Below are 26,822 nucleotides of genomic sequence, written 5' to 3' on the forward strand. Positions count from 1 at the left end.
AATAGAGGGGAAAATTAAAGAGGCTTAATAGGTCAGCTGACACTGTGATTGGTGGGTAGTGGGTGAAGACATATGTGTTGGGAAAAAATTTCAAGCAGCTTTTTCTTAAAAAGCAAGGATCATAGTCTTTTCTCCTTTACCCTACCACCACCCCAGTGGAGTAGTGCCAGTTGTAACTGGGGAGAATTTGGTGCCAAATATCTATTGGACTATATATAATATTTGTGTTTGTATTGTCTGAGTTTATTACCCAAAGAATATGATCCTCTCTCTCATTGGTGTCAATGAGAATAATCTGGACCGCCTCACCAGTTTTTTCAAAGCATGACATATGGTGCAAGAGTGGGCAGAAGGTGATGGCTTGCTTATTTTTTCCCAAGGTTAAACGCAAGATCAAAGCACCAAGTAGGCTAGAGTAAACAAACAAAGCACATAAAAAAGCAAACAGGAAAAAATTAAACAATCAATTAAAACAGTTTTGTTGGACACCCCCCTCTCCTCTGACTGGAGCCTGTGTGTGTCCCCTCCCCAGCGAGCCCTACTCATGGTACTTTACCGCAGGCAGCGTGGGCCGAGCAGCCCCCTCGGCTCTAAGGAGAGAGCAGCACGTACATAGCGGCCTGCAGCGGCCAGGCCTTAGCGTGTAACGCCCGGGCGGGGGGCCCAGAGGAGAGACCCCGGAGAGCCAGGGCTGTGCTCAGGGGCTTTCTCCCCACGACAATGTGGGGCCCTGGGGCTAACCACGTGCTAGCGATGGGGCCGCGCTGCTGGACGCGGCGCCGCGAACCCCCCGCGCCCTGAGGTACAATCGCACCCGGGCAGCCTGTGGTTGGAGCCCCGGGAGCCCTGAGCGCACACAACCCTCCGCCCCCCACGGCAGCCCGGCGTCCGCCCACGCCCCTGCCCGCCATTGGGCCCTGTGCCGGGAGCCCCTCCCCAAGCGGCGCGGCAGCCGGGCCCGGGCCGCGCTGGGTGCAGCATGGCAGGGGAGCCGCGCAGCCCGCCGGTGAAGGTGCTGGCCGCCCAGCTGAGGCAGTGCCGGCGGGCCGCGGGCGGGCCCTGGCTGCTGGGACGGGAGGAGGCCGGGCAGGGCCCGCTGGCGGTGCCGGTGGTGTGGATGCAGGGCACGGTGCTGGCGGTGGAGGCCGGGGGCGCCCGGGGCGGCTCGGCCCGGCTGCAGGACGAGAGCGGCCCCTTCACGGTGCTGGGGGTGGAGCGGGTCCCCAAAGGGCGGCCGTGCCTCAGCGCAGGTACCTCCTCGGGGGGCGGCGGAGTGTGGGGGACCCGCATAGAGGGTGTGTACTCCCGCCCCGAGGGGCCCAACAGTCCGGCGGGAGGGGACCCCCCACGTCCACTGCCATTGTGGGGGGAGCTGCGCCTGCCCCGTAGGGTCCCCCACACCAACTGCCACCAGGAGGACCCCCCCCCCCCAGCGCCTTCAGGGGGAGGAGCCCTGCTCCTCCTGTCCCATTGGGAACCCCCCACACAGGGGGGCCCCACTGTTCCTGCCCTATGGGGACCCCCAGACACAACTGGGGGGGGGCTTACTGCTCCCATTCCTTGGTGGGTACTCCCCCACATGCTGGAAGCCCTACTGTATTTGCCTTGTGGGGTTCCCTGCACACACACACCTGGGAGGGTCTACTTCTCCCACCCCATGGGTTTCAGTCCTAGGATTCACACGCATACACACAGCGACTCACTACATGCATGCAAGGGGGTTATATTGCAGAGGATAGGCAACCTGGAAAGATGTTTATGCCAGATGCTTTCAGGCCCAGATGTTCAGTGCACATAATCATATCTCCAACATTTCGAGAGGGTAAAGTATGCTTCAGGACTAGGAGGCCCTGGCAGCGCAGGTGGGTGCTGCCCCCTTGGTGGGGGTTGGGTGCTGCCCCAGTGTGGGGAGGCCCTGGTTGGGGCATTACAAAATGAGCCTGTACCATGCTCAGCACACAACAGCAGGTCCTGATGAGGCTCAGCTATCCGCTCCAGGCACTGCAACCTGGCCCCTGGCGCACAGGGTCGCGTTGCACATCACGGCTCAGGATTGGCCTGGCTGCCCCCAAACTTGTATGAATGGTGCTGTTACCTATCACACATGGTCACAGTGCCATTCTAATTTCGCACAGTCAGAGGGCCAGACACACCTGAGCATCACTGGAACCCTGTGTGTCAGGCGCCAGGTTATAACACCTGGAGCATGAAGCCAAGCCCAGCCAGCCCCATGAGACAGAAGCATCTTCAACCAGGACAGGAGGTTTGGGGGTCAAAAAGTCCTGCAAAAGTTGGGACTGCTGGGAGGTATGTATAATTGTTGCATGGGGGAAGGAATTTCTTCCTAATTCCCACCTGGTGATCAGTTTATGCTTTGAAGCAGGAGGATGTAATAGTCCACCATATATGAGCTAGTGGGACTGCAGATGCTGTTCTTACTCATACTAATACCTAATCCTTTTTCTTAAATGTATGGCCTAATTTTGTGACATGGTAAGAAATTCTCAGCTCTTCACACTATCAAGACTTTGATGACTCTTAACATTTTTCTCAGAGGCTCTGCCCTGCCTCACATTTTGGCAGGTTTGAAACAAAATAATTGAATAGTTTAAAATGAAATAATATTGTTTCCTGAGCAAGAATAATGAAAATGTTGAATGTTAATTGTTTTGTTTTCTCTTTTCTAGGAAAGTATGTAATGGTGATGGGCTTGGTACACTCCTGCAGCCCAGAGCCTATTCTTCAAGCTGTGAAGATGACTGATCTTTCTGATAATCCTATACACAGGAGCATGTGGAGTTTTGAAGTGGAGGATTTGCACAGAAACATTTCTTAGATGCTGGGTATTTTTGTCAGCAGCCCAAAGGACCTGGAAACATAAATGTTTGCTTTTACACCACATGGACCTCAACTCCAAGCATTAGACTCTCAGGAGTAGTTATAGCCTCATCTGGAGAATGCTTTGATAGTCAAATAACTTAGTCCACTAACTAACAGTTTTAAGAGTTATGGACAGGAGACCAAATTTACCATTGGAGAAAATGGGTACAGCTCTACTGACTTCAGTGAATTTGACTGAGATTCAAGATTTTAGAGATCTTTATGCTCATGATAACTCATAGGGAGATGGTTCATTCTCTGCTCCAATAATGTTTTATGCCAACAGACTAAACTGCATTAACTTTCCAGATAATAGTGGGTATTTCAATACTAGCTCCATTATTGTAGCTGTCATGTGTTAGAATGTAGGGCTAGGCAGTCACAGTACCATATTCTGTCCTCCATTTTGCCTAACACTCTTGCTGCCAGTGTGAATTCTATACCTGGAATAAGGGCAGAATGTGGTCCATACTGTTTAGATTGTGTTTATGGTAAGGAAATGGTACCTTGGCTCCATGCTTTTTCTTTCAATAACATCCGTATCCAGTTTGCTTTGTTGACAAGACATATGTCTTTTCTAACTGTAACCATAGTTCGGTGCCTAAAACTCTGCGGGTACAGCATTCATCTCTACAATATTAAGAGTAGCATGGTAACAAAACCTATACTTCCAGTAAACTAAACAGAGATTTGACACAGACTCACAGGGAGTAGATTTATCCAGGTCCAAAAAGTAAGTACTCTCACCACATCACACAATAAGATTATCTCAGCCTAATTATGCATCTTTATATTAAGTTTTCTTTCCCTGGAAAGACAGTGTTCCAGCATACACTCTCTCTTTAAAGTTACTGTTAAATGTATATTATTTTTACCTTTGTTACACTTGTCCTTTACAGGAAGAGGATGTATGATACTGCTCTTTTGCCCCCAAAATATTGTATTTGGTCAGGTTTCAATCATAATTCATGTGTCCTAAATAAATATCACGTTATCCATATACTGTAGCTCTGTAGGTTGTGGGGAAAGAGACAAGTTCAACAGTATCAAATAACAATGTTAACTAACTTTGAGCCTATGAAAACAAGCTTTTTGCCTTACTATAAACCACAAACTGAATTTAAGATCAGGTATTGCACTTTGAACAAAGCTTTTTCTCACAATTCTATCTTGAAGTAAATATTGTCCCCATATTTGCAGAGGCCCCTTTGAGGGTGTTGATGAAAGCACTTCGATTAGAACTTTGGGACTGCATACTTCCATCCTTGAGTGACCATGTCACTTCAGAGGCCTGGGTATGACTGAGAGGTTGTATTAAATGAGACCTTGTTGATTATATGTGGGATAAGCCAAGACGGGTGTACAGAATTTTGACAGTATGGGTTAATTTTTTTTTTAATTTTTTTAATGTTGGGGAAAAAGTCCACTTGTAAAATGTAGCCTGCCAGCAAATTCTCCTCGGTGTCAACATTGTCAGACAACCATTTTTAGTTGTTTTGTAACAGGTCCCTTCACGTCTTAATGGTTCTTATTCTAAGAACTTGAATTTCATCTCAGAATGAAGAAAAATAAAGTTCACCTTGACATGCATGGGAATTAGATTGTGTGTAAAAAGTTTTGATGAAAAGGGCCAAATTCAAACCTTGTGTAAGGGAGTGCAACTCTGCTGGCTTCAGTAGACTTGTACCACTTACATCGCAGCTACATATGGCTCAAAGACCTTTTACTCATAGTTGGCTAGTACATAATGCAACAGATGTGAGTAGTGCATGTTCATTAAATGTATATCTCAGAAGCAATCTTTACTCAGTGTTGACTTAAGTATTGCTGACTTGAATTTAATTAGCAATATCTCTATATCCTCCCCACCCTCCTGGTTCATGAGTCAGGGAAGCCCCAGGGATCCTGCTGATGCTCCGGCTGCTGCCAGGGGAAAGCTCTGGGGTTCCCGCTGCCACTCCTGTCACTGCTGGGGGGGGAGGGGAAACCCAGGGGGCCAGCCACTACTCCGGCTGCCCTGGGACCGCTGCCGGGAGACACCAAACTGTGGCGGCTCCCACTGCCCCCGGGACCACTGCTCAGGCAGTCCCCGGGGCCAGCTGCATCAGCCACTGCTTGGACAGTCCCCAGGGCCAGCCACACTCTTCACTACAGAAATCACAGAGCCCTACTTATGAGCAAGCTATGCAGCTCTAGTTTTGGGTTATTAACTATTCTATTCCTTAAAGTTGAGATTGTCCCAAACTAAATCACTAGATCTGATCACCCCAAGCTTTGGGATGTTTCAGAATCTACATGTGGATCTAAACTTTGTAGTTGGAGTTCTCTACTTCTATAAAAACTCAAAACTGGAGACAAACTCTTGGAAAATTGGTGACCTTTGTTTGGCCTAAAGCAATTACTATATTTGACAATCATTGGCTTGTAAAAGTTGCCTAACTGTAGTGCGGCTTCAGAGTTTCTTTGTAACAAAAAGCAACTTACGAAGTATACTGCAAAGATTTTATGTGGATTTTTTTTATAATAGCATTAGATGGTTAGACCAGCCTGAGTCGTTGAAACCAGGTTCTTTTCTGGGAACTCAAAACTGAAACAGGTTCCTAAAAAAGTTGAACTTGGAGCTTGTTAGCAAATGAACAGTTCTCTCTTTTCAGAGCTTTTGCCCTTGCTTCATATTTATAAAACAGCAACAATATTGTGTTTTGCTCAGTGAATTGCTGTTGACTAGGCACGTGGACAATATGTCCCAAGTTTTATGGTATTGTCTGTGGTACTTGTCTGTGGTTGTGTAACTTATTGTGCAACAATGCAAGTGGTGAAATAAGTTTCCTTCAAGTCTTTCCATTTCCTAGTCCACACACTGACTTTCTTTTTCTAGAGCCTAGGACTTGAAAGGGGAATGGGAGGTGTCCATGTGAATTTGAGTGCTTTGGGGTAAATAAAGGAAATAAGAAATGCTTACTATATGAGTTGTAGGCACTAGAAATACTGAGTACTCACTATTTTTCAAAGGGCTTGATACTCTACATCTCCCTGCAGGGAAGGCCAGTATTGATATGTATGGTTGTTGAGGTACAATGAAGTGAACTGATGTAACTTACCCAAGCTGACACAGACTTTGTGATAGATATCAGTTAAGAACTCAGGAGTTCCTGGCTCTTGCATTGTGTTCAAACTGCACACCTGGTCTGACTAAACCACACACTTACTTGAGAGAGCATTGATATGTTCCTTACACAGCCTTTCTGCTGTTTGCCATTTTACAGTCTCATTCGCATACTAAAATACTGTCTTTATGTGAAGCATAAATATTTCCACAATACCTTTGGCAAAAGCACTTCACAAATCAAGCTGTCCTAAAATTTTCACTAACAACTTACAACATCACTAGTCCCACTCTAGTTAGCAGCTTAGTGGCCAAGCATCATTTTTTAAATACCTAAAATTGCAGGTTTGAATAGAAGCAGGGTCAAATCCCAGTGACTCTTAAGGGACATATTCTAGGAGGGCTTGTGACTTCTGAGAATCATAAAAAGATTTTAGGTGGTCTGAGTGATGGTTTTTGCTCTCTCATAATCTGTGGCCACTGTATGTTTTACTCTTCTTGTCATGTTCTATAGATGAAATAGCAATGCACTGCTGCCATTTTAGCTGCAGAGCTCCCTAAGCCAGTCAACAGGAAGTGCAAGAATGTGTATTTTGCACTCTCCTCCCCAAAGGCTCTGCCAGTTTGATACATGAAAGACCTGATCTGACCCAGTTCAGGGAGCTACTTTTCCATCACAATGGCATCCTGCCATCGTTTCTGGGGAAGCTATAAATTGCCCACTTAAAAATCATCAAGAAGAAAACTTACCGTGCAAAACAGTAACACAAGAATGATTAAAAAATGATTGGCCTGTTTTGTTAACAGAGGAATGGATAAGAAAGATATTACAGGTTTCAGAGGTTGCTGCTGTTTTAACTCAATAGTATTTTTGTACAGATGTCTACTTTACAAGAAGCACTGCTCGATGGGTACTTATTGGCATCTCTGTTGGCAGTCTCTGCAGAGAATGGGCATGGAGAATGGAGTAGTCCCTCCAAGACACAGCTGGTACACAATTATGGGGCAAAGTGGGGAAACTTGTGCTGCTCTTGCCCATGCTGTACTTATTCTGTGGATAAAGCAAGAACGTCAGTTCAACCCTAAATTCACCAGCAAATAATTTATTTAAAAAGTAGCTTTGTTTTTTAAATTGATATCTTGTTTTCAGTAAGTGCATTGTACAGACACTTTTAGAACAACCTGTTTTTCTTTCTTGGTTTGAGTTCTATATTAATATCACTTACAGTTTACTTTGTTGTTAGGGTGTTTGGAGAGAAGCTTTTCAGTGTTTGAAGAGCAGAGATAGGCAAAAATCAAAAGTTTTCTGTTGAACTTGGTGTTAGCACCACCTCCTGGTCATTCAGTGGCATGAGTGTACTGGTAATACATGTCAGCATAGCTCAGTATGCATGTATGACTTTAGGTATATTACTGAATGCCTGTTAGCTTTCTCACATATTGTACTGATAAGTATATGGATGCTCACCCTTTCATTTCTATAAGGTGGATAGATCTCAGAAAGGCTCATGATGGGTTTAGTATTGCCCATCACATCCCATTTGTATATCATATTTGACATTGTAATATAAAATGTGGAATATTTAAACACTAATTAAAGAGTAATGTTTTTTGATGGATACAGTTATTTTAATGTATTAAGGCATGATGCAGTCTGTTAAACAGGTGTTGCATTTTGTGCCAGAAGTGTCTGCACCTTGTACATCACCTAGTATCTTACCTATCTTGCAGGGGCATGATGTGAGACTTAATTTTTTAACCTGTGGAAAGCATTTTGAGCTTGCCAGATACTACAGCAGAACAAAATACTCCACCACTAGGCTTTTGCTTGGCAAAACCCATTTCTCAGTGTCTTGCTTAATCTCCTCTGGGCCTTCTTCCATGCACCACCCTCCTCTGTGGGTACAGCCACTCAGTACATCTCCACAAGGTCCCTCTTAAAGACCCCCTTCTGCCTTGTCCTCTACAATTGCTGTGTATAAAAAAACTCCTCTGTCTACTTGTCTGTATGTCCTTAGATTGTGAGCTCTTCAAAGCCAGAACCACCCTCTTCTTGAATGTCTGGCAGGGGCCTAGTACAGTGTGGATGCTAAACTAATAATTGGCCTCAATCTCCATTGTGGGCTCTAGCTGTACTTTAATATAAATACTAAAAAGTATTAATTTAAAGCAGCAATGAGAGCTCTTATTAATTTCTATCTGACTGTTCTCGTACTCTCTTATTCTATGTGCTGACATTTCACGTTGTCCTTGCAGTTCAAATGTTTCCATGAGTATGATCTCAGCAGGCATATGAGTGCTTGGAATTACCAACACAAATTGGCTGATTTTTTTTTTTAAAGAAGAAATTTGTATAACAAAGTCACTATTCACCATTTACAAAGCTCCTATAAATCGTCAGACCAACTTCCAAATAATTTCATGGCAACCTAATCTTCACATGTTTAAACCTCAGACTTGCTAGCACCACTTTTTTGATCAGCATGGGTGGGATTTTTTTTGTCTTCCTAAAACTATGGTATAAAACCACACTGTAGACAGTCTCTCAAGGAGCTTAGACCTTGTTTTTTGTGAGGGGGCGGGGAGAGTCCCTGTCCACATTGGTTAGAGAAACCAGGCTAGCAATGGTCATATTTAAATGCCTTAAAAACAGCCCTTACCATAGTTTCATATATGTGCCCTGAACACGTATCTACTCCCAGGAAGTCTCCTGTGCTTGCAAGAACTCCCACTGACCTGAATGGGGCTTCCAATCTGCCCATGTGGAGGAGCTTTGCAGAATTGGGCGTGTACAGTGGAAGAAGCCTCTCTATTAACATCAAAACTGTATTAGAACCATGATATGGAATTGTACATTAGCTCTGTGAATGCTGCTTAAATATGATAAAATACATAGTGTACACAGGACCTTAGAAACTAATAAGGTTGGCAAAAATGGTGGAGCCATAGATCACATCCTGGATTAGAAACTTTTTCTACTGTCGAGCTATGTTAGCCATGAAACTGGGGATATCCCCATCTATTCTTGGATAAACATCAAGGACAAAGGCAAATCATTCTTGTTTGAACACCTCGGAAAGACAGCACCTACTCGCTCCATTGATACAGGTAATGTGGAATTTGACTGTTTATCTAAGGTATTATTTGTAAAGCACCTATAATCTTGCTACCTAGATATGAAAGAAATAGTGTAGCAGATAAAAATCGCAAAGAAGGAAGTTTTCCTGTTTCCATACCACCACCATGGCCTTTTGCCCAGCAGACAGGCACATGGATTTGCCTGCAAGTTAAAGCCATTTTAAAATGGCTTTATTTGTTTGGAGTATTCCATACCCTGTCTTTCCCCTACTCCTCTTTGAAATCAGTTGTTATTTATAGACACAAATTATAAAATAACTCTGGCCATCAATATGACTTTACTTCTAAGTGATTGGACTTTTCAGAGACCATAAATGGAGAGCAAACTGCAGAGTACTAATACAAAATGGCTGTGTGATGAGATAGAGAGATTAGATAGCTCTTGAGTTTAGTAATGCTTTTGACACAGTCCCACATGGCATTCTCATAAGCAAACTAAGAAATGTGATCTAGATGAAATTACTGTAAGGTGGGTGCACAACTAGTTGAAAGACCGTACTCAAACAGTAGTTATCAAAAGTTTGCTGACAAAGTGGGAGGTGAGTCCTGGGTCTTGGAATTTTCATTAATGATTTGCATAATGGAGTGGTGAGTATGCTCATAAAATTTCAGATGATTCCAAACAGGGAGGGGTTGCAAGCACCTTGGAGAACAGAATTACAATTTAAAATGACCTTGAAAATGGGAGAATTGGTCTGAAATCAACAAGATGAAATTCAATAAAGACACGTGCAAACTACTTCACTTAAGAAGGAAAAATCAAATGTACAACTACAAAATTGTGGGTCACAGGCTAGGTGGTAGCAGTGCTGAAAAGAAGCTGTGGGGTTGTGAAGCACAAAGAATATAAATCAATGATCTATTCCAATTGTGGGAAAGGCAAATATTTTGGGGAGTATTAACAAGAGTGTCATATGCAAGGCACTGGAGATAATTGTCTCACTCTACAGTAACTCCTTGCTTAACAGTGTAGGTATGTTCCTGAAAAATGTGACTTTAAGCGAAACAATGTTAAGCGAATCCAATTACCCCATAAGAATTAATGTAAATGGGGGGGGGTTAGGTTCCAGGGAAATATTTTTCACCAGACAAAAGACTATATACACACACACACAATAAGATTTAAACAATTTAATACTGGCACACAGCGATGATGATTGCAAAGCTTGGTTGAGGTGGTGAAGTCAGAGGGTGGGATATTTCCCAGGGAATGCCTTACTGCTAAATGATGAACTAGCAATCGGCTGAGCCCTCAAGGGTTAACCCATTGTTGTTAATGTAGCCTCACACTCTACAAGGCAGCACGAATGGAGGGGGGGGAGACAGCATGGCAGAGAGAGAGCTGCGCATTGCCCCTTTAAGTATGCTGACCCCACGCTAAGTACACTGCTTTTTTAAGTAGCTCGGCAAGTTGAGACAGCAGCTGCTGTCGGCAGGCTCCTTCCATCCTGAGTCCTGTCGTATCCCCCCTCTGCTCTATGAAGATGGGGTAAGCAGGGGGAAGGAGCAGGGGGACACCTGACAGTACCACCTCTTCCTCCCCCTGCCCCTGCACAGCAAGCAGGAGGCTCTGGGGAGCAGCTCCAAGGCAGAGGGCAGGAACCGCACATGGCACTGGGGGAAGGAACAGCTTAACTGCCTGCAATGGGTAGCCTGCTGGGCGGCTGCTGCACTGGGAACTTAGGGTAACTGATGGGGGGTGGGGAGGCCTGCTGGTCCACCCTGGTTCCAAGCTCCCACCAGCTAGCTCCAACAGCCTGCTCTTCCTGCAAGCAGTGGCCAAAGCAGGCGGCTGCCAAACGATGTTATAAGGGAGCATTGTGCAACTTTAAATGAGTATGTTCCCTAATTGAACAGCAACATAACGTTAACCGGGATGACTTTAAGTGCGGAGTTACTGTACTTGGCACTGGTGAGGTCCTAGATGGCATACTGTGTGTGACACTTTAGGAAAGATGTGGACAAATTGGAGAGAGTCCAGAGAACAGCAATGAAAGTGATAAAAGTTTAGAAACCCTGACCTCTGAGGAATGGTTGAAAAACCTGGGCATGTTTAAGCTTGAGAAAAGACAACTGATGGAGGGACCTTACATAAGAACAGCCATACTGGGTCAAACCAAAGGTCCATCCAGCCCACTATCCTGTCTACTGACAGTGACCAATGCCAGGTGTCCCAGAGGGAGCGAACCTAACTTTCAAATATGTTAAGGTCTGTTATAAAGGTCTATGCCTACTGAAGGCAGGACAAGTAGTAATGGGCTTAATCTGCAGCAAGGGAGTTTCAGGGTAGATATTGGGGGGGGAGGGGGAGTGAATTGACAATAAGGGTCATTACGTGCTCAAACAGGGCTGTGAATTTCCCCTCATTGGAGGTTTTTAAAGATCAGGTTGGACAAACACCCATCAGCGTTAGCCTAGGTTTACTTTGTCCTGCCTCAGTGCAAGGGCTAGAGTTGCTGACTTCTTTTGAGCTCCCTTCCAGCCCTATAGTTCTATGATTGATTCTGTGCTATAGCTGTCCTTTCCCCAGCAATACCTTACTTCCTATCTGCCTTGTTTCTGTTACCTTCCCCCAGTGCAGTTACCTATATGACCTTTTTCTCAGCATGCTTTTCTAGGGAGCTGGCCCTTTATATTTGGCAGAAACAAACAGCTGGAGCCTTACCATGGCCATTTTGGAACTGATTACTGCTTCCTTTTCTTTCCTAGCTGGTGAGCACTTTTAATTCTTGTTATATTTTCTGTGTTTTGTGCCCAAGGAGATGGAATGTTCTCAGAGACTGCAAAATGATTTGGGGGGGCTGTGTGACTGTAGTAGTGTTGGAAGGGACAACTCACTTACTCGTTGGTTGTGAGGCTATCTTTTCTAGAAGAAATGGCTAATTAAGATTCTCTGTAATGGAGTTTATGTGAAAATGAACAGTTTCTCTTACACAGTTTCTTAGTGAAATAAATTATACTGATTGCCTGAACCAATCCAGTTTCTCATTTACATAGTCATTAGCTGGTGAATAAACAATGCAGTACTCACAAACTACTGGACATCTCTTGGCACTGATGTAAATGAGCTGAAAAATCAATATATTCTACTTCAGAGGCAGTGTGAGCTAGTGGAACAGGGCAAGCTGGTTTCTAGTCCCAGCTTTGCCACTGACTTGCTGTGTGATTTTTTGGCAAGTCCCTTAACTTCTGTGTAACTTTATCTTCCTCTGGTTGTGATGTGAAGGCTGAGACTGCTAAAAGTTCCAAGTATGATTTACTCTCCCTATTCATTGGTAACCAATGTGTCTAATCATCTCACTCACTCACTCACTCATGCCCGTCACCCCAATCTGGGTATGGGCCGCCTACCACAGATCTCCAGAGTTCTCTATCCTGGGCCATTTACTCTAGCTGGTTCCAGGTATAGCCCATTTTTATGCTATCAGCCTGAAGGTTGCGTTGCTAGGTGTTTCTTGGACGGGTCTCGCTAATGCCTAGTAGGGTCAGGTTGTTGCTCCTCATCTGTGCTGCGACCTGCACCGTCTTTCTTGACTCGTACATGGTCCTCACGTTCCATGTACCAATGGTAATCCTCCTAGTTGCAAGAAGGGTAACCGGCTTAGTGGCTTCCTCACGACTTTCACCATCCAGCATCATGCGTGTTCGAGTTGAAGGCCCTTCTTTTCCAGGCTAAAAGTCTCTGTTATCTCTATTGTTGGCGTTTCTGTAGCAAGTTAATTTTTTTACGGGGTGGAGTTGCTAGCCCCACGCCCAACCCTTCTCCTTTATCCTGACTTGGGACAGGCAGTTGGCCCCAAAGGACCTCTCTGGTGGAGTTTTTGATCACCTAAGCATTATTAAATATCAGCAATTCTCCTCATGACTCCTGGAATATCACCAGGGCCGGCCCACAACATTTTGGCACCTGAAGCGGATTATATCACACATTTTGTTACACTGACTCTGCTTTTCAGGCATTACTAATATGCTTTTTATCTTACCAGCAAGTAATGTTGAATCTAACATGATTGATACATCTTTCCTTGCCTATACAGTTGCCTACGGTATTATGAAGATCTTGTAGGCTAATAGTATTGAAAAATGTCACTGACGATAGTATAAAATAATAAAGGTTTTCAGATATTGTGGTGATGTTTAGGGTACTCAGCATTGCCTCACCTAAGTCCCTTTGTGGATTTGAGCCTTTATTCAGAATTACATTCTTTTAATGAAAATTTCCCTTCAGGAACTGGCCAGATATCTGCATGCATTTTAAACTCCATTAACTAGATAAACACATTTTGCTCCATAGATCAGGACAACTTTATTTTTAAAGACAATTAATGAAAGTGCATCACAGCAAAAATAAGGAAAGGAAGTAAAAACTTTCATCAACATAATATATATTGCAGGACCCTGTTATTCCAATTTATGACAATAATGCTGAGTAATGGCTATTGAATATTTGCTTTGTGTTTCCCTCACTAAAAATAACCACTTTGAGGTATTCCTAGTGTTGACTGGAAAAATGTGTATTTCAAAAAGAAAATGAGCTTTTCTTATATAAAGATCAAAATATTGAAATCCATTTGATTTAAAATATCAAAAGTAGTTTAGCAGTAAGACTTCAAACAGTGATGTCTAAAGATGCCATCTGCATCCTGTTTATAACTACCAAAAGGTATGGATTAGATCTGTCACCCTATCTAGGACACATGGAAAGATATCTGAAAGTGAGTCTGAAGAAAGGAAGGGGGATGTGCAATTGGTAGGTGGGAAACTACGGAGAAGATTGTTTCTCTTTGAAAGTGGTATGCTAATTGAGTTTCATAATGGGAATCAGGTGGGAGAGCACAAGGAATGGCTATTTTTCACCATCTCAAAAGTCCTACTTTTGGGGGGGGGTTCTCTTTAGTAAGATGGGTTAGACATGAATCTCTCCAGAACAGATCAAATGGCTGAATTGGATTCCTAGAGAACAACAAAAGATGGTACTTCCATACAATCTTAAGGCTTAGTGTGCTGACAGAGCAGCCAGATTTTACTGAACTGGGGTGGAGGAGAGACAATGTGATTGTTTAATTATATTCAAATTATGAAAATGAGATACTGTAGCTGAAGAGGAGGGCAAAACAAGAGGTTTATTTAAAAAAAATAAGTTACTCTAACGTGCTCTCTCTCATGTCAGAGTTATCCTGATGTGATTAATATAATGACAAGTAACTGTAATAATTAAATTTTCTTCAGGCTCTTTAGCCTGAAAAGCTTTTCTTCTTATAATCTGTGCTGTAAATGCTGGCTTTCATGGACACTGTTGCTGTTTTTCCATACTGTTGCTTCTAGGTTATCAAACCAGGTTTTTTTCAGATGTTGAGAGAGCTTTTTCATCTTCAGGGTTCATAGTTGCAATTAAGAGCAAATTCAGACTGCAAGTGAAAAGAGATACAATACTAGACAGTGTTCTCTGGAATCTCAGATGATAAAAAGGCAATTAGTGAATCAAACTATATAAAATAAATACAATCAAATGTCACACTGAATTAGGACACCAATAAAAGGGATCAATGGAAATAAAAGTTTCATTGGGTTATTCCAAAGCAGGACAGGAAGTTTTACTTACACTATGAATATGTGACTTTGTACACTTAAAATTAAATCAGGCCCAGGTCTACTCCACCCTAAGCTATATTTAGAAGAAGGAAGTCTTTTTTTCTTTTTAACTAAAGTTTGGCAACACAGATAGGATCCAATGCTGAAATCCCTACTCGGGAAAAACTAGCATTCAAGTCAGTGCAAGTCTTGTTTGAATGAGAACTGCTAGCATTGGCCCAAATGTTGATAGGTCCCCAACAGTACTGAACTCTTAAGGAATTATATAGGTTAATGTTACTAGTTGATTTCACAAACTTCATAGAATATCAGGGTTAGAAGGGACCTCAGGAGGTCATCTAGTCCAACCCCCTGCTCAAAGCAGGACCAATTCCCAGACAGATTTTTACCTCAGTTCCCTAAATGGTCCCCTCAAGGATTGAACTCACAACCCTGGGTTTAGCAGGCCAATGCTCAAACCACTGAGCTATCCCTCCCCCCTTGACAAACTTGGTCATCGGCCTATTGTAAACATGGTTTGCATACATTAACTGAATATTCAGCGTCAGGCACCTTTTTAAAATTTAAACAAATATCTGTCTCTGTATTTAGAGAAGTTAATTCCTCTCTGTGAGTCTTAAATATGCTATTAGAGATGGAGCCCAAATAAAACTGAATACACCTGAGATTTAGTGGGTTTAGAATAAAATCCAGATTCAAATTTTGCAGCTGGGTATTGTCCAGGGGCAGCTCTAGACACCAGCAAAACAAGCAGGTGCTTGGGGCGGCCCATTTGCAGGGGCGGCAGGGATCCAGCATGGGGCCCTGGGAGCTGTAGATCCTTGGTTAGCTCCCTGCCTGTAGAGCCAGCCCTGGAGCAGGGAAAGAACTACATTTCCCAGCATTCCCTTGGCCGCTATCAACAGGAAAGGGAGGGGGAGGTAGTGAGGTAGCTGAGACCTCATGCTGCAGCTTGCTGTGAATGGAGAGCTGCACTGTGAAGGGTAGAGATACCATATTTTAACATTCAAAAGAGAGGACACTCCACTGGGGGTGTCCCCATCCACTCCCTCCCAATTCCCACCCCCTGACTGCCCCCCACAGAAACCCCAACCCATCCAACCCCCCCTCCTCCTTGTCCCCTGATCACCCCCTCCCGGGACCCCTGCCCCTAACCGCTCCCCGGGACCCCATCCTCTATCTAAGCCCCCCTGCTCCTTGTCCCCTGATCGCCGCTTCCAGGGACCCACCCCCCCCAAACTGCTGCCCTAGCACCCCACCCCCTATCTGTCCCCTGACTGCCCTGGCCCCTATCCACATCCCTGCCCCCTGACAGAGACCCCGGGACTCCCATGCCTATCCAACTGCTGCCTGTCCCCTGATGCCCCCCCCAGAATCCTGACCCATCCAACCCCCCTGCTCCCTGCCCGCCTCCCTGAACCTCCACCCCATCCAACCCCCTCGCTCCCTGTCCTCTGACTGCCCCGCCCCCTCTCCACAACCCCGCCCCTAACAGCCCCCCCAGAACCCCTAATCCATCCAACCCTCCCTGCTCCTGTCCCTTGACTGCCCTGACCCCTCTCCAGACCCCCACCTCCTGACAGGACCCCCCCGACCCATCCAGCCCTCCCTGCTCCCTGTCCCTTGACTGTCCTGACCCCTCTCCCCACCCTGCCCACTGACAGGCTCCCCCAGAACCCCCAACCCATCCAACCCCCCAGCTCCCTGTCCCTTGACTCCCCGCTTGAATCCCCTACCCCTTCTCCAACCCCCCAACCCCATTACCGTGCCACTCAGACCAGCGTGACTGGCTCCACATGGAGCCCGACACGCTGCCACAGACACACTGCTGCGCTCCCCTGCAGAGCGCACAGCCCCCCTCCCCACCCAGAGCGCTGCCGGCATGATGCGTTGAGGCTGCAGGGGAGGGGGGGAGCAAGGGAAGGGCTCTGGCTGCTGGAGGCCCCATGCGAGCAGCTCAATCCATCTGAGCTAGCCTGTCAGCCGCACCGCGCTCTGCATTGGGAGGGAAATCCCGGACCCTTTGAGAGTTTTACAAATTCCTCCCGAACGGCCGTTTCAAACTGCAAAAGCTGGACATGTCCGTGAAAATATAGACGTATGATAACCCTAGTAGTATGACCAAGGAGTAGGCTTTGGCCCAGATATCCTCTTCAGAGACTTCCCCAGACTGGATTAGGGATACTGGTGTGACCTCAGCTTGCAGCCCCCAAAGAAGGAATTGGGTGGACTAAATGGACAGTGCCCCTCTCTATCTGAAGCCTAGCAAGGGAGGTACGTGGATCCCACTAGAATTTAAAATGAAAAGTAAGGGAGGGGAGGCTCTACTAGGGGACCTGGGCAGCTTTAGATACAGTACCAGGCACATAGGAGGATTTCCACTTCTGAGCCATGGAAGCAGAAATTGACTTTTCCTTTCCAGATTTAGCAAATATTCAGAAAGGGAATCTTGCACCTGCCCTCCAGATTTGAACACCTCAAAATTCAGGAGTGCTCAAGCTCAACTTGGGCAGCTGTTACTTCATTTCTCCCAAATCAAATGTACTGATCCACTGTAACTTGCTGTAGAAAAAGTAGGATAAAATTGAGCAAGAAATGCTTCCCAGTGGTTATTAGGACTGGAATTGCTATTTTCAACAGCCATTGCCATTTTGTTTGGTTTGTTTGTTTGTTTAAAAGGAAGACAGTGATATTGCATTGGCAAATTCCCCATAGAAAGAAAGAGTGGAAGAAAAGAATAATAAAGGCACCTCAACTTTTCCTCATTTATGTAGGACAGTCTTATAATATGCATCCAGATATCCTCCAATCACACAAGCTGAAAATTGTTCCACTTTACTGCAGTTCTGTAACCATATGGGAACCAATCTTGTCTGTGTTCTGTGCACATCCAAAATTCCTGCTGAATGACCTGCCCTGGGAGCGAGTTACCAGGGCTGGGGTGGAAGGAGGGTGCAGGTGGGGGGAGGGCAGAGCCCAGGGCTGGGGCAGCAGAGGGTGCAGGTGGGGGTGGGGAGAGCCCAGGGCTGGGGTGGTGTGCAGCCAATTTTTTTTTTTTTTTTTGCTGGGGGCAGCAAAACACCTTGAACCGGCCCTGGTATTGTCTATACGCTGGGCAGCCCAATCCCCCATATTCCCTACTGATTTATCACGATCTCCTATGAGAAGTATGTAATACTCATGCACACATCTAGAAGTATGCATGCACATACATGTGTACTGAGCGTTCTTTTGATGAGGCTTTATTTATGTGGCCTCATTCACAAATATCTGATGATCGTCCCCTGTGGTCATGTGTAAAAGAATCTTATACCCTTGTAGTTTTTCTAGCTTGTTAAAAATGGAATTGTACGTTTGTAGTCACCAAATCAATTAATGTGTTTACAAATGCCAGGGAATAACTCGTCATATCATTTCATGTATCAAGAGAGCCTCCATTTTCTCATTTCCAAGCCTCAGCAATGCATACAGCAGACAAATTAGCAGCGTAAATCTAAGTGCTTCAATCCTAGCAACTGCATAATTGCCTTATCTGCATAGTCCTATCACTTACTTACAGTATATGCTTTTCTTTGTAGTAAACAAGTTGTAAATGGGTCATTACATCTTACATTATTATTTGGACAAGTGTGGTAGTAATTAGGATGGCAATGATTTGTATGTCTGTTTCCTTTAATGTTCTCAACAAGTGAAAGTGATGTAAGGACTTCTTTTCTTCCAAATAAAGGACTGTACTCTACATGTAAACAAAATGGTAATTATTGGGGTCAGTTTCAAAGATTCATATGGCCGTTTGTCTCAGAAGATGATTATAGCCTCAAATGTTTCCATATTTGAAGCCATTCTTCATTGCTCTTAGGCGGCATATAATGCAGAACAAGGAACCATGTCAGCAGTTGTAGTAGGTTTTTAATTATTTATCTATCTACTGTAGTCAATAAACAGCACATACAGTTCAAGAAGGGTGCTGTTATCTATAATATCAGGAAACAAAGAGCCAAAACAAATTCTTTTTGCAGGAGGAAGTTGAAGTGTGTTGTAATAATTCAGGAATGCATGTGATTCTGTAGGAAACACCTAAAGTTCAATGTGCCGTTATTTATAATCCCTAAACTACAAGATGTATCAAAACATTGCAATTCTGCCTAAACAGATTGCTTTTCATTTAGCTACTGGTATTGCACACTTGTGTTTACAATGGCTGAGGATCAGCACTAGAGCTACAATGTATGGAGGCAGAGGACAGATGATTCCATACAATGTAAATGGGAATAATAGTAGTTGTCTCTTGCCATTGGGAAATGATCACTATAATTCAGCTGCTTAGAAGAAACGAAACAAGAAGGTAGCCAGAATATAGACGGAATAATGAAATGCGCTACTCCATATGCTGTTGGGCACCATCACTTAGATCAGCTGATGGGCCTGATTCTAATTTCCACACCAGCGTAAATTAGGAATAAGTCTGTGGAGATACATCAACCTACAGCAGCGGCCCAATCTTTCTCTAAATTACTCAAGAGTAACAAACATTCTTTCATCTTGGCAGGGACTCTGGTGTAAATGGTTACAAACCCCAAGGATCACTCCTATGAAAGTTTTCTACCTCTGCGTTCTAACGAGAGAGCAGCGGAGAGATGGATCTGAGATAACTGATGGTCAGATTAAAATAGCGGTTTTTAAATCTTGTATTCTAAGGAATGCAGATCTCATTAAAAAGAGTGGAAGGAAAGGAACCTTTTATGTTTTGTTTGTTTTTTGAATCACAAAATATATATTTTTGATAACATGAATCCAGATAAATTATTCAGAAGAAAAACAAAAAAACAAAGCAAAAAGATCATCAAAGAATTAGAAAACATGGAAAAAATAAGTTTATAATACTGTAAAAATGTTTTCACTAAGCAAATTCAGAGGAAATAAAGTAGCCAACAGGGAATAAGAAACAGCGGTGGTGTCTGCTCTACTGAGTTAAAAACAAAGGCTGAAATATAAGCTGGAGGGACAAAACTGTGGAGATAAGCAAAAAACTGTGGAATAGTGTTTCTGTGATTACTTATAGCCACGTTACTAGATAACATTTGTATGTTAAGTCTGACATCCTAGGCAGAGTGAACAGAAATGAAACTTACCACATTGAGAAGGAATTTCCAAGGGGACAAAATTCCTGCTGCACAAGTGGACAAATGCAGCTGCCAAGTTGCAGGCAGCTTTCAACTCACTGGAGTCACACGCATCATACACGCACATGCTGTAGAACAGCTCAGGGTCCACCTTAAACATGAACAGAATGATACGTAATGTCTCAGTTACATGAAGCAAAGTATACAACTCTTCTAACAGGTTGATGATAATTTGGAAATGTGAATAAACCTTCTTTTAGCTTGTCTTGCGTTGTCAGCCTCAGCTGCACATGAGAATTAACATAGGTGAAAGGAAGGTATTTAGACCATATCAATAGTCTATAAAATAACTCTCACAGTTAATTTGCCTGATTTGCTGTAAAGAATGAAATCAAGAACTTCAGAGGAATTGACTTTTTTCATTCCACATGTCTGGTTTCTGAAATCATTATTAATACATCTTTTATTATGACTGATTCTAGGGCTCTACTGTATTTCCATATTCTACACCAATATGATAAACTACAATGTCAAGCCAAGGTAACATTCCATAGATCAGAGAAACATATTTATGTGGTGGAGAGAGTGTGACATTTGGTTAGTCCTTCTGTGATACTGTTCTGATCACTACAGAGGATGAGTTTCAACTAAACTCCCGATAGTTAAAAGTAAGGACACTGTGGAATGTTCACCTTCCCTGCAATCTTTCATAATTCATTAATGCAGCTTTGAAGAGTGGTGTTAGGAGGTCCAAACTGATTCCTAGTAATACTTACAACTTTGAAGCAGTTCCTAAGAAGAGAGTGGGGTTCTTGAAAAAACACTTTACAAACTTTTTGCTTAGCTGTGATGGAACACGGTTTCACCTTCTTCTGTACGTAGCTGCAGTGACTGCTCACCTGAGAAAACAAGACTAATCAATGAATAAACACCCTTTTTTAAAGCACTAATGCACTGTAAACCCCTTCATTTACATTGGGAGAGATCACTGCAAGCACTATAGATCAAGGCTTGTTAGACTTTTTTTTTTATGCTGCTCTGAATAATTTTTTATTGTTTCATTAATATTAGGATGTGCCATGCAGTCTTTATAAATGAAACAAAGATTGTATCATCTTATAAATATTACAGGTTAGAAACATTGTTTCCTTTTCTTATCGATTTTTGTGATTCATTAGCTGCTGAAACAAGTTGTTGGCTAGCTGTCTTTTTTTAATCTATCATTTATAACATTATTAAAAGTAGTGCTTTTATTAGGTCCTTTTGTAGAGAGAAAACAGTTACTCAGATTCTTTCTGACTATTGTACTTATTAACAAGAATATTTATAAAGTTTTAAGAGAAAATAATCACAAGTGGAAGGTAGTGGCAATGACAAACATTTCTGCACAATGAGATGTGGATGGATTTTCGTGATGCTTGGTTCAGGTCCAAACACAAAATAGTGATAATGCAACATCAACAAAATCAGAAATGAGCAGCATTCACTGCAACCTATGCCATGATTTGTTTGGCACAAACATTGCAAATGCACATTTGTAGATCAGATCAGTACGCCATGTGGTCAACCTTATATTCAGGCAGAACACAAAGGTAAGCTCCCAAACAATTATTTTTCTATGCAGGTGTTCAATTGCATGGCTCCTGGCCTGCAAAGTCTCCTGTGGCCTCACGTTCTGCAGTTCAGGGCTCTCCTGGGAACCGCAGCGTGGAAAGGAGCAGAACACCAGCAGCTCCTCCGGCCAGGGGCGGCTCTAGGTACCAGCAAAGCAAGCAGGTGCTTGGGGCGGCCCTTTTTCAGGGGAGGCAGGGATCCAGCATGGGAGCTGAGAACCAACAGGGGGCCCTGGGAGCTGTAGTTCCTTGGAAACTACATTTCCCAGCATTCCCTTGGCCGCTATCAACAGGAAAGGGAGGGGGAGGGAGTGAGGTAGCTGAGACCTCATGCTGCAGTTTGCTGTGAATGGAGAGCTGCACTGTGACAGGTATACCATATTTTAATATTCACAAAAGAGGACACTCCATGGGGGGGGGGGGAAGGGTAGCCCCACCCTGCCCCCATCCACTCCCTCCCAATTCCCCCTGACTGCCCCCCACAGAAACCCCAACCCATCCAACCCCCCCTTCTCCTTGTCTCCTGATTGTCCCCTGATCACCCCCTCCTGGGACCCCTGACCGTAACCACCCCCTGGAACCTCACCCCCTATCTAAGCCCCTCTGCTCCTTGTCTCCTGATCGCCCCTTCCCAGGACCCCTGTCCCTGATCGGCCCCCGGGACCCCACCCCCTAATCTAAGCCTCCTTTCTCCTTGTCCCCGACTGCCCCCTCCTGAGACCCCCCACCCTAACTGCCCCCCTAAGACTCCACCCACTACCTTTCCCCTGGCTGCCCTTGGCCCCTATGCACACCCCCGTCCCCTGACAGACCCCCAGGACTCCCACGCCTATCCAACCCCTCCTGCCACCTGTCCCTTGACTGTCCCGACCCCGTTCCACAACCCCACCCCCTCACAGGCCCCCCCAGAACCCCCGACCCATCCGACCCCCCCCCAGCTCCCTGTTCCTTGAGTGCCCTGACCCCTCTCCACACCCCCGCCCCCTGACAGGCTCCCCCGACCCATCCAACCCCTCCGCCACCTGTCCCTTGACTGTCCCGACCCCTCTCCACACCCCTGCCCCCTGACAGGCCCCTTCAGAACCCCCAACCCATCCAATCCCCCCCCCGCTCCCTGTTCCTTGACTCCCCCCAGGACCCCCTACCCCTTCTCCAACCCCCCGCCCCCCTTACGTGCTGCTCAGACCAGCGTGTCGGGCTCCCCACAAAGAGTGGAACAAAAGAATAATAAAGGCACCTCAACTTTTCCTCATTTATGTAGGACAGTCTTATAATATGCATCCAGATATCCTCCAATCACACAAGCTGAAAATTGTTCCACTTTACTGCAGTTCTGTAACCATATGGGAACCAATCCTGTCTGTGTTCTGTGCACATCTAAAATTCCTGCTGAATGACTCGTCCTGGGAGCGAGTTACCAGTGACACAGGGCTGGGGCGGAAGGAGGGTGAAGGTGGGGGGGGGGGCAGGGGATGCGGGTTGGGGGGGGGGGAGAGCCCAGGGTTGGGGGGAGGGGCATCCAAAATTTTTTTTGCTTGGGGCGGCAAAAAACCTAGAACCGGCCCTGCCTCCGGCATTGCTCTGCCATCCCCAGCCCTGTCCTCCAGCAGGGCTGCTGTAAAGACCCTAGAGAGACGCAGCTGCGTGGAAGGGCTGGGGTGGTAGAACCACGTCAGAAGAGCTGCTGGTGTTCTGCTCCTTTCCCCGCGAGAACCCTAAACTGCAGGGCTCTCCCGGGAACCGCAGCGGGGAAAGGAGCAGAACGTGGGGCCACTAGGCAGCCTCATACAGCAGCTCCTCTAGCGCAGCTGTACTGCCCCCAGCCCTATCCTTCTGCGGAGCTGCTTTACAGACGGAGGAGACCCTGTGTGGAAGGGCTGGGGTGGTATAGCTGTGCCAGAGAAGTTGCCGGCATGGGGCCGCCCGGTGGCCGTATGTTCTGCTCCTCCTGTGTCTTTGCGGTACGCTGTACCAGCTATAAATATCTTGCTGGTATGGCATACCGTACCGTACTGCCCTACTTGCACTGCTGGAGAGATGTAAGCTCCACTTTACCAGTACAACTAAATACATTGTCCAGCATACATTATTTCCACTGTATTGTCTCATCCTACCCCTTTAAAAAGGTTTGTAGTAGTTGGAATGAATTCCTGACTTGGCATATTTGTATTCCTGGCCATTGCTTTAATGATGTATATCAATGGTACATTATCAGCAAGTCAATCTTTTTATTACTTTTTCTGAACGGGATAGGAGTCAAACTGACTGCAAGCAGCACACAGAGTTCAGCTAAAGTCATCTATAGATTCTTCTTGGCAGTGTTCAGCACTCCAAAGATGCTGTGTGGCATATAAATAAAATGTAGCAATCAATAGTATAAGCAGAATCATTATGACATCAGCCACTTAAAAAGGTCATGCATGCCTCCCTAGCTTGTTTACGGTATTACAAAAAGTTTCTTATATATTGTGTTAAATTGATTATTTTTACTAACTCAACTTGCCCAGGTGCTTTTGCATTGGGTGCTAATATGTATTCTTAAATAAATGGAAGGAAATTAATAATAAATAAATAGTTTACATTAACAATACACCTCTGTCCATCCCACCGAGATCCTGGCCATATTACTCACATAAGTATACTCTGCACACTCATTAGAATCCATCTGATTCTCCAATAGCAGAACAGAAGTAAGATATCTTGAACCCTTCTGCTATTTGGGGCAGAGTTCAGAAGCCCTGAATTGGAGTTAGATGGCTGCAGTGGTTCTGGGTGTGGAATTAGGTCATGGTCTTGCAAGTGAAGAGAAAGGGAAGAGCCACAAAGTCTCAGTGGCATCATCTGCTTTGGGTATTTTTTTTGAGTAAGCTCTTTAGTAAGTGATGTGGAAAGGCCACAGAGGAGTTAATACCAACCAGAGTTGGTGCTCTCAAAGGCAAACAACTTGGCCAGGCATTGCAAGCTTAATTTTCCTTTTTCTGCGTTAGTCCTGTAGTACAGCTTATGAGCTCTGTTCATTTTTCCTGGAGAGCATGCTATCAAATATATATTAACTAGTCGCACTCTTTGTGTTCCAAGTGCCACATGTGATCTCAAAAGACAGATATCTTGCAACAGTGCTTTCTGATAGCAGTGAGATAGCCAGCATACCTGCCAGCTCCGTGTAAATTCCTTCACGCTATCAGTGTAGGAGTGATTGGGAAGCATCCATTCATTTCCAGCTTCATTATCATTGGTACCAAAAAGACCAGCTGATACACCTGGAACCAAATGAAAGCAGAGGAAGATAAAAACAGAGCCACGGGAGAATTCTGGTTTTAAAAGCCACCTCTGGCCTTTTACTATCCTGTCTAATGGAGCTCAGGTGTAATGCAGAGGTGATATGTTTGGGTTCCAGAAGGATGGTATCCCTTGGCAGAGTAACAGGTTGAGGGAGCTACGTTGTCCTCCCATGTGTTAGCTTTTCACTCTGCCCTCCTGCCAGAGAAAGGAGCTGCCATGACAGAAGACATGTATGTCTATAAAGATACAGGGTGGTGCGCTGTAAATTTGAGCATGAGTTTGGGATGGTGCCTTACATATGAGTGGTGAAGCCGTGAGTGGGGTATGTTAATCATACCAAAAGAATGAAGCTTTTGTACCACACATTCATATGCTCTGTTATATCTGACATATTAGACAGCAGCTCTCAGACTGGCTGGTCACAGGGTACTGGCACCTCAAGCTGCTATAGTCCATTAAAAACTGGAAAATTATAGTAATTCTATGTAAACACTTGCTGCTGTTACTATAGGAACATATTCTATGTCTCATCACATTCACTGGCAGTGTCTTGTGCCATCTCCAGGGCTTGAGGGAAAGGCTGATGCAGGGCAGCCTGTATTCTGAAACCTGAGGTTTCTAGAATTCAGAGAGAGAGAGAGAGAAACAAATTAGAAGCAGAAGGGAATGGCTATGCTGAATGTTTAGTACTTACCATGATGCCATCCATCCAGGGTAACAGTACAGAGATCATAGTGAAAGTCGCAGGAGACAGAAATTCCATTCTCATTCAATACTTCTATTCTGTTAGCTTCTTTTCTCACGGTGATGCCGTTCATTTCAAGGGATTGATCCAGACTGAGGCAGTTCTCTTCCATCAGGGAAAAATTATACATCTTGTATGTCTATTTTAAGATGATGATAAAAATGTTCAGAGTAACTAACTTAGGATGGACCTTGCAAGGTGTTGATTCCCCTAAACTCCCCAATGAAGTTGTACTTCAAATATCTGGAACATAACTTATGTTAGAAATGGCAGCTCCAGGTTACCGGGTTGGCTCACAGTTTGCACATTTGAAAATGGATGGTGCCATTTATGCATGGCCCTATGTGGAGGATAGTGTGGAGCTCCTGAGGGAGCAGTGAAGCACAAAGCCTCCCAAGTGGACACAAGGAGTGAGGTACAGCTTGTTTCTCCAAGCACAGGTGCTGTAGTTCTTCCTGACTTACATGGATCATGCAAGAGTTGGGGAAAGATTCCTTGAGCCTTCCCCATCTCATGTATCCACATCTGGGCCAGGCAGACTATGGTCCAGGATTGATGGTATTAGTTTCTCTTATTGAGGGCTATTCCCTTTTGCTGATATATTAGTGGGATTTTCCTATCTTTGCATTAACTTATGTGAGCCACTGTATGCTAAGTCTGAAGTCCAGATAAATTCAGGGTTTGGCTTCTTTGTCAAAGTGCAGTGATTTCAGTGGGCATACCTACCTTCAGTCCTGGGTAGATATCAATGGTAGTCCGGTTCATCTCCACATGCAATGATCTCAAGCCACTACTCTCCTGGTTCAGCACTACAGTAAAGGTATTGTGAACAAAATCCTTGGCAAGAAGCACACTGCACTTCGATGTCAGATCATACATTCTTCCATCAAAAGTCCTAACGTGCTTTTTGCCCATCAGCACAGCATGATCTAGAGGATGATATTGCAAAAGCAATGTCACTGTGTTGTTCACAGAGCTCAATGGGTGGCACTTATTAACTGCTTGCCAGAATCAGAACATTTTCTTTGCCTGAAAATCTTATGTCAGAAGCCTCCTTTTAAAGGCCTCCATTCTGCCTAGGTATTGGCGCTAATGAAGCATGAGATACACTGTCCAAAAACTACTGTTTCTGGAAGATCTGTTGTCTACTAATTGTTGGTCAGATGTTCAATGAGAACTGCTCCTATTAGCAATACTCCCTATCTAATGCGGTCTCTGAAGTGTCTGCAGAGCCATCTTGTGCACTCTGAAGTTAACAGGAGTTATGTCATTGACTTCAATTAAATTAGGATCAGGCCCTCAATATGAGAGCCAGATACTACCTCAGCCAAAATGCATGCTCT

At 44.6% G+C, this 26,822-nt stretch overlaps 2 protein-coding genes across 2 annotated transcripts in view; one reads left to right on the forward strand and one right to left on the reverse strand.

The window, feature by feature from the left end:
- The first annotated feature begins 860 nt into the window (after window positions 1-860).
- RMI2 (RecQ mediated genome instability 2) lies at window positions 861-7,605 on the forward strand. Its single transcript, XM_005306730.4, has 2 exons — window positions 861-1,250; window positions 2,688-7,605. The coding sequence occupies exons 1-2, from the start codon at window positions 980-982 to the stop codon at window positions 2,834-2,836; spliced, it is 420 nt and encodes a 139-aa protein (XP_005306787.1). The 5' UTR covers window positions 861-979; the 3' UTR covers window positions 2,837-7,605.
- A 5,800-nt stretch (window positions 7,606-13,405) lies between these two features.
- LOC101945417 (uncharacterized) overlaps window positions 13,406-26,822 on the reverse strand; it is a 185,677-nt gene continuing 172,260 nt past the window's right edge. Inside the window, exons 69-74 of the mRNA XM_042861623.2 lie at window positions 26,206-26,408; window positions 25,429-25,618; window positions 24,603-24,712; window positions 20,616-20,738; window positions 19,849-19,990; window positions 13,406-14,532 (exon numbers count right to left, since the gene is read on the reverse strand). Coding sequence (XP_042717557.2) covers window positions 14,528-14,532; window positions 19,849-19,990; window positions 20,616-20,738; window positions 24,603-24,712; window positions 25,429-25,618; window positions 26,206-26,408 — 773 coding nt within the window. The 3' untranslated portion in view covers window positions 13,406-14,527. The remainder of the gene's footprint in view (window positions 14,533-19,848; window positions 19,991-20,615; window positions 20,739-24,602; window positions 24,713-25,428; window positions 25,619-26,205; window positions 26,409-26,822) is intronic.

Source organism: Chrysemys picta, chromosome 10 (assembly GCF_011386835.1).
Source record: "Chrysemys picta bellii isolate R12L10 chromosome 10, ASM1138683v2, whole genome shotgun sequence".
In the NCBI taxonomy this organism is placed as follows: domain Eukaryota; kingdom Metazoa; phylum Chordata; order Testudines; family Emydidae; genus Chrysemys; species Chrysemys picta.

Bases quoted from the DNA above. Each gene is read 5' to 3' on its own strand.
- RMI2 (XM_005306730.4), top strand. From the start codon at position 980: ATGGCAGGGGAGCCGCGCAGCCCGCCGGTGAAGGTGCTGGCCGCCCAG. The intron at 1,251-2,687 runs GTACCTCCTCGG...TCTCTTTTCTAG, and splicing joins GCGGCCGTGCCTCAGCGCAG to GAAAGTATGTAATGGTGATG.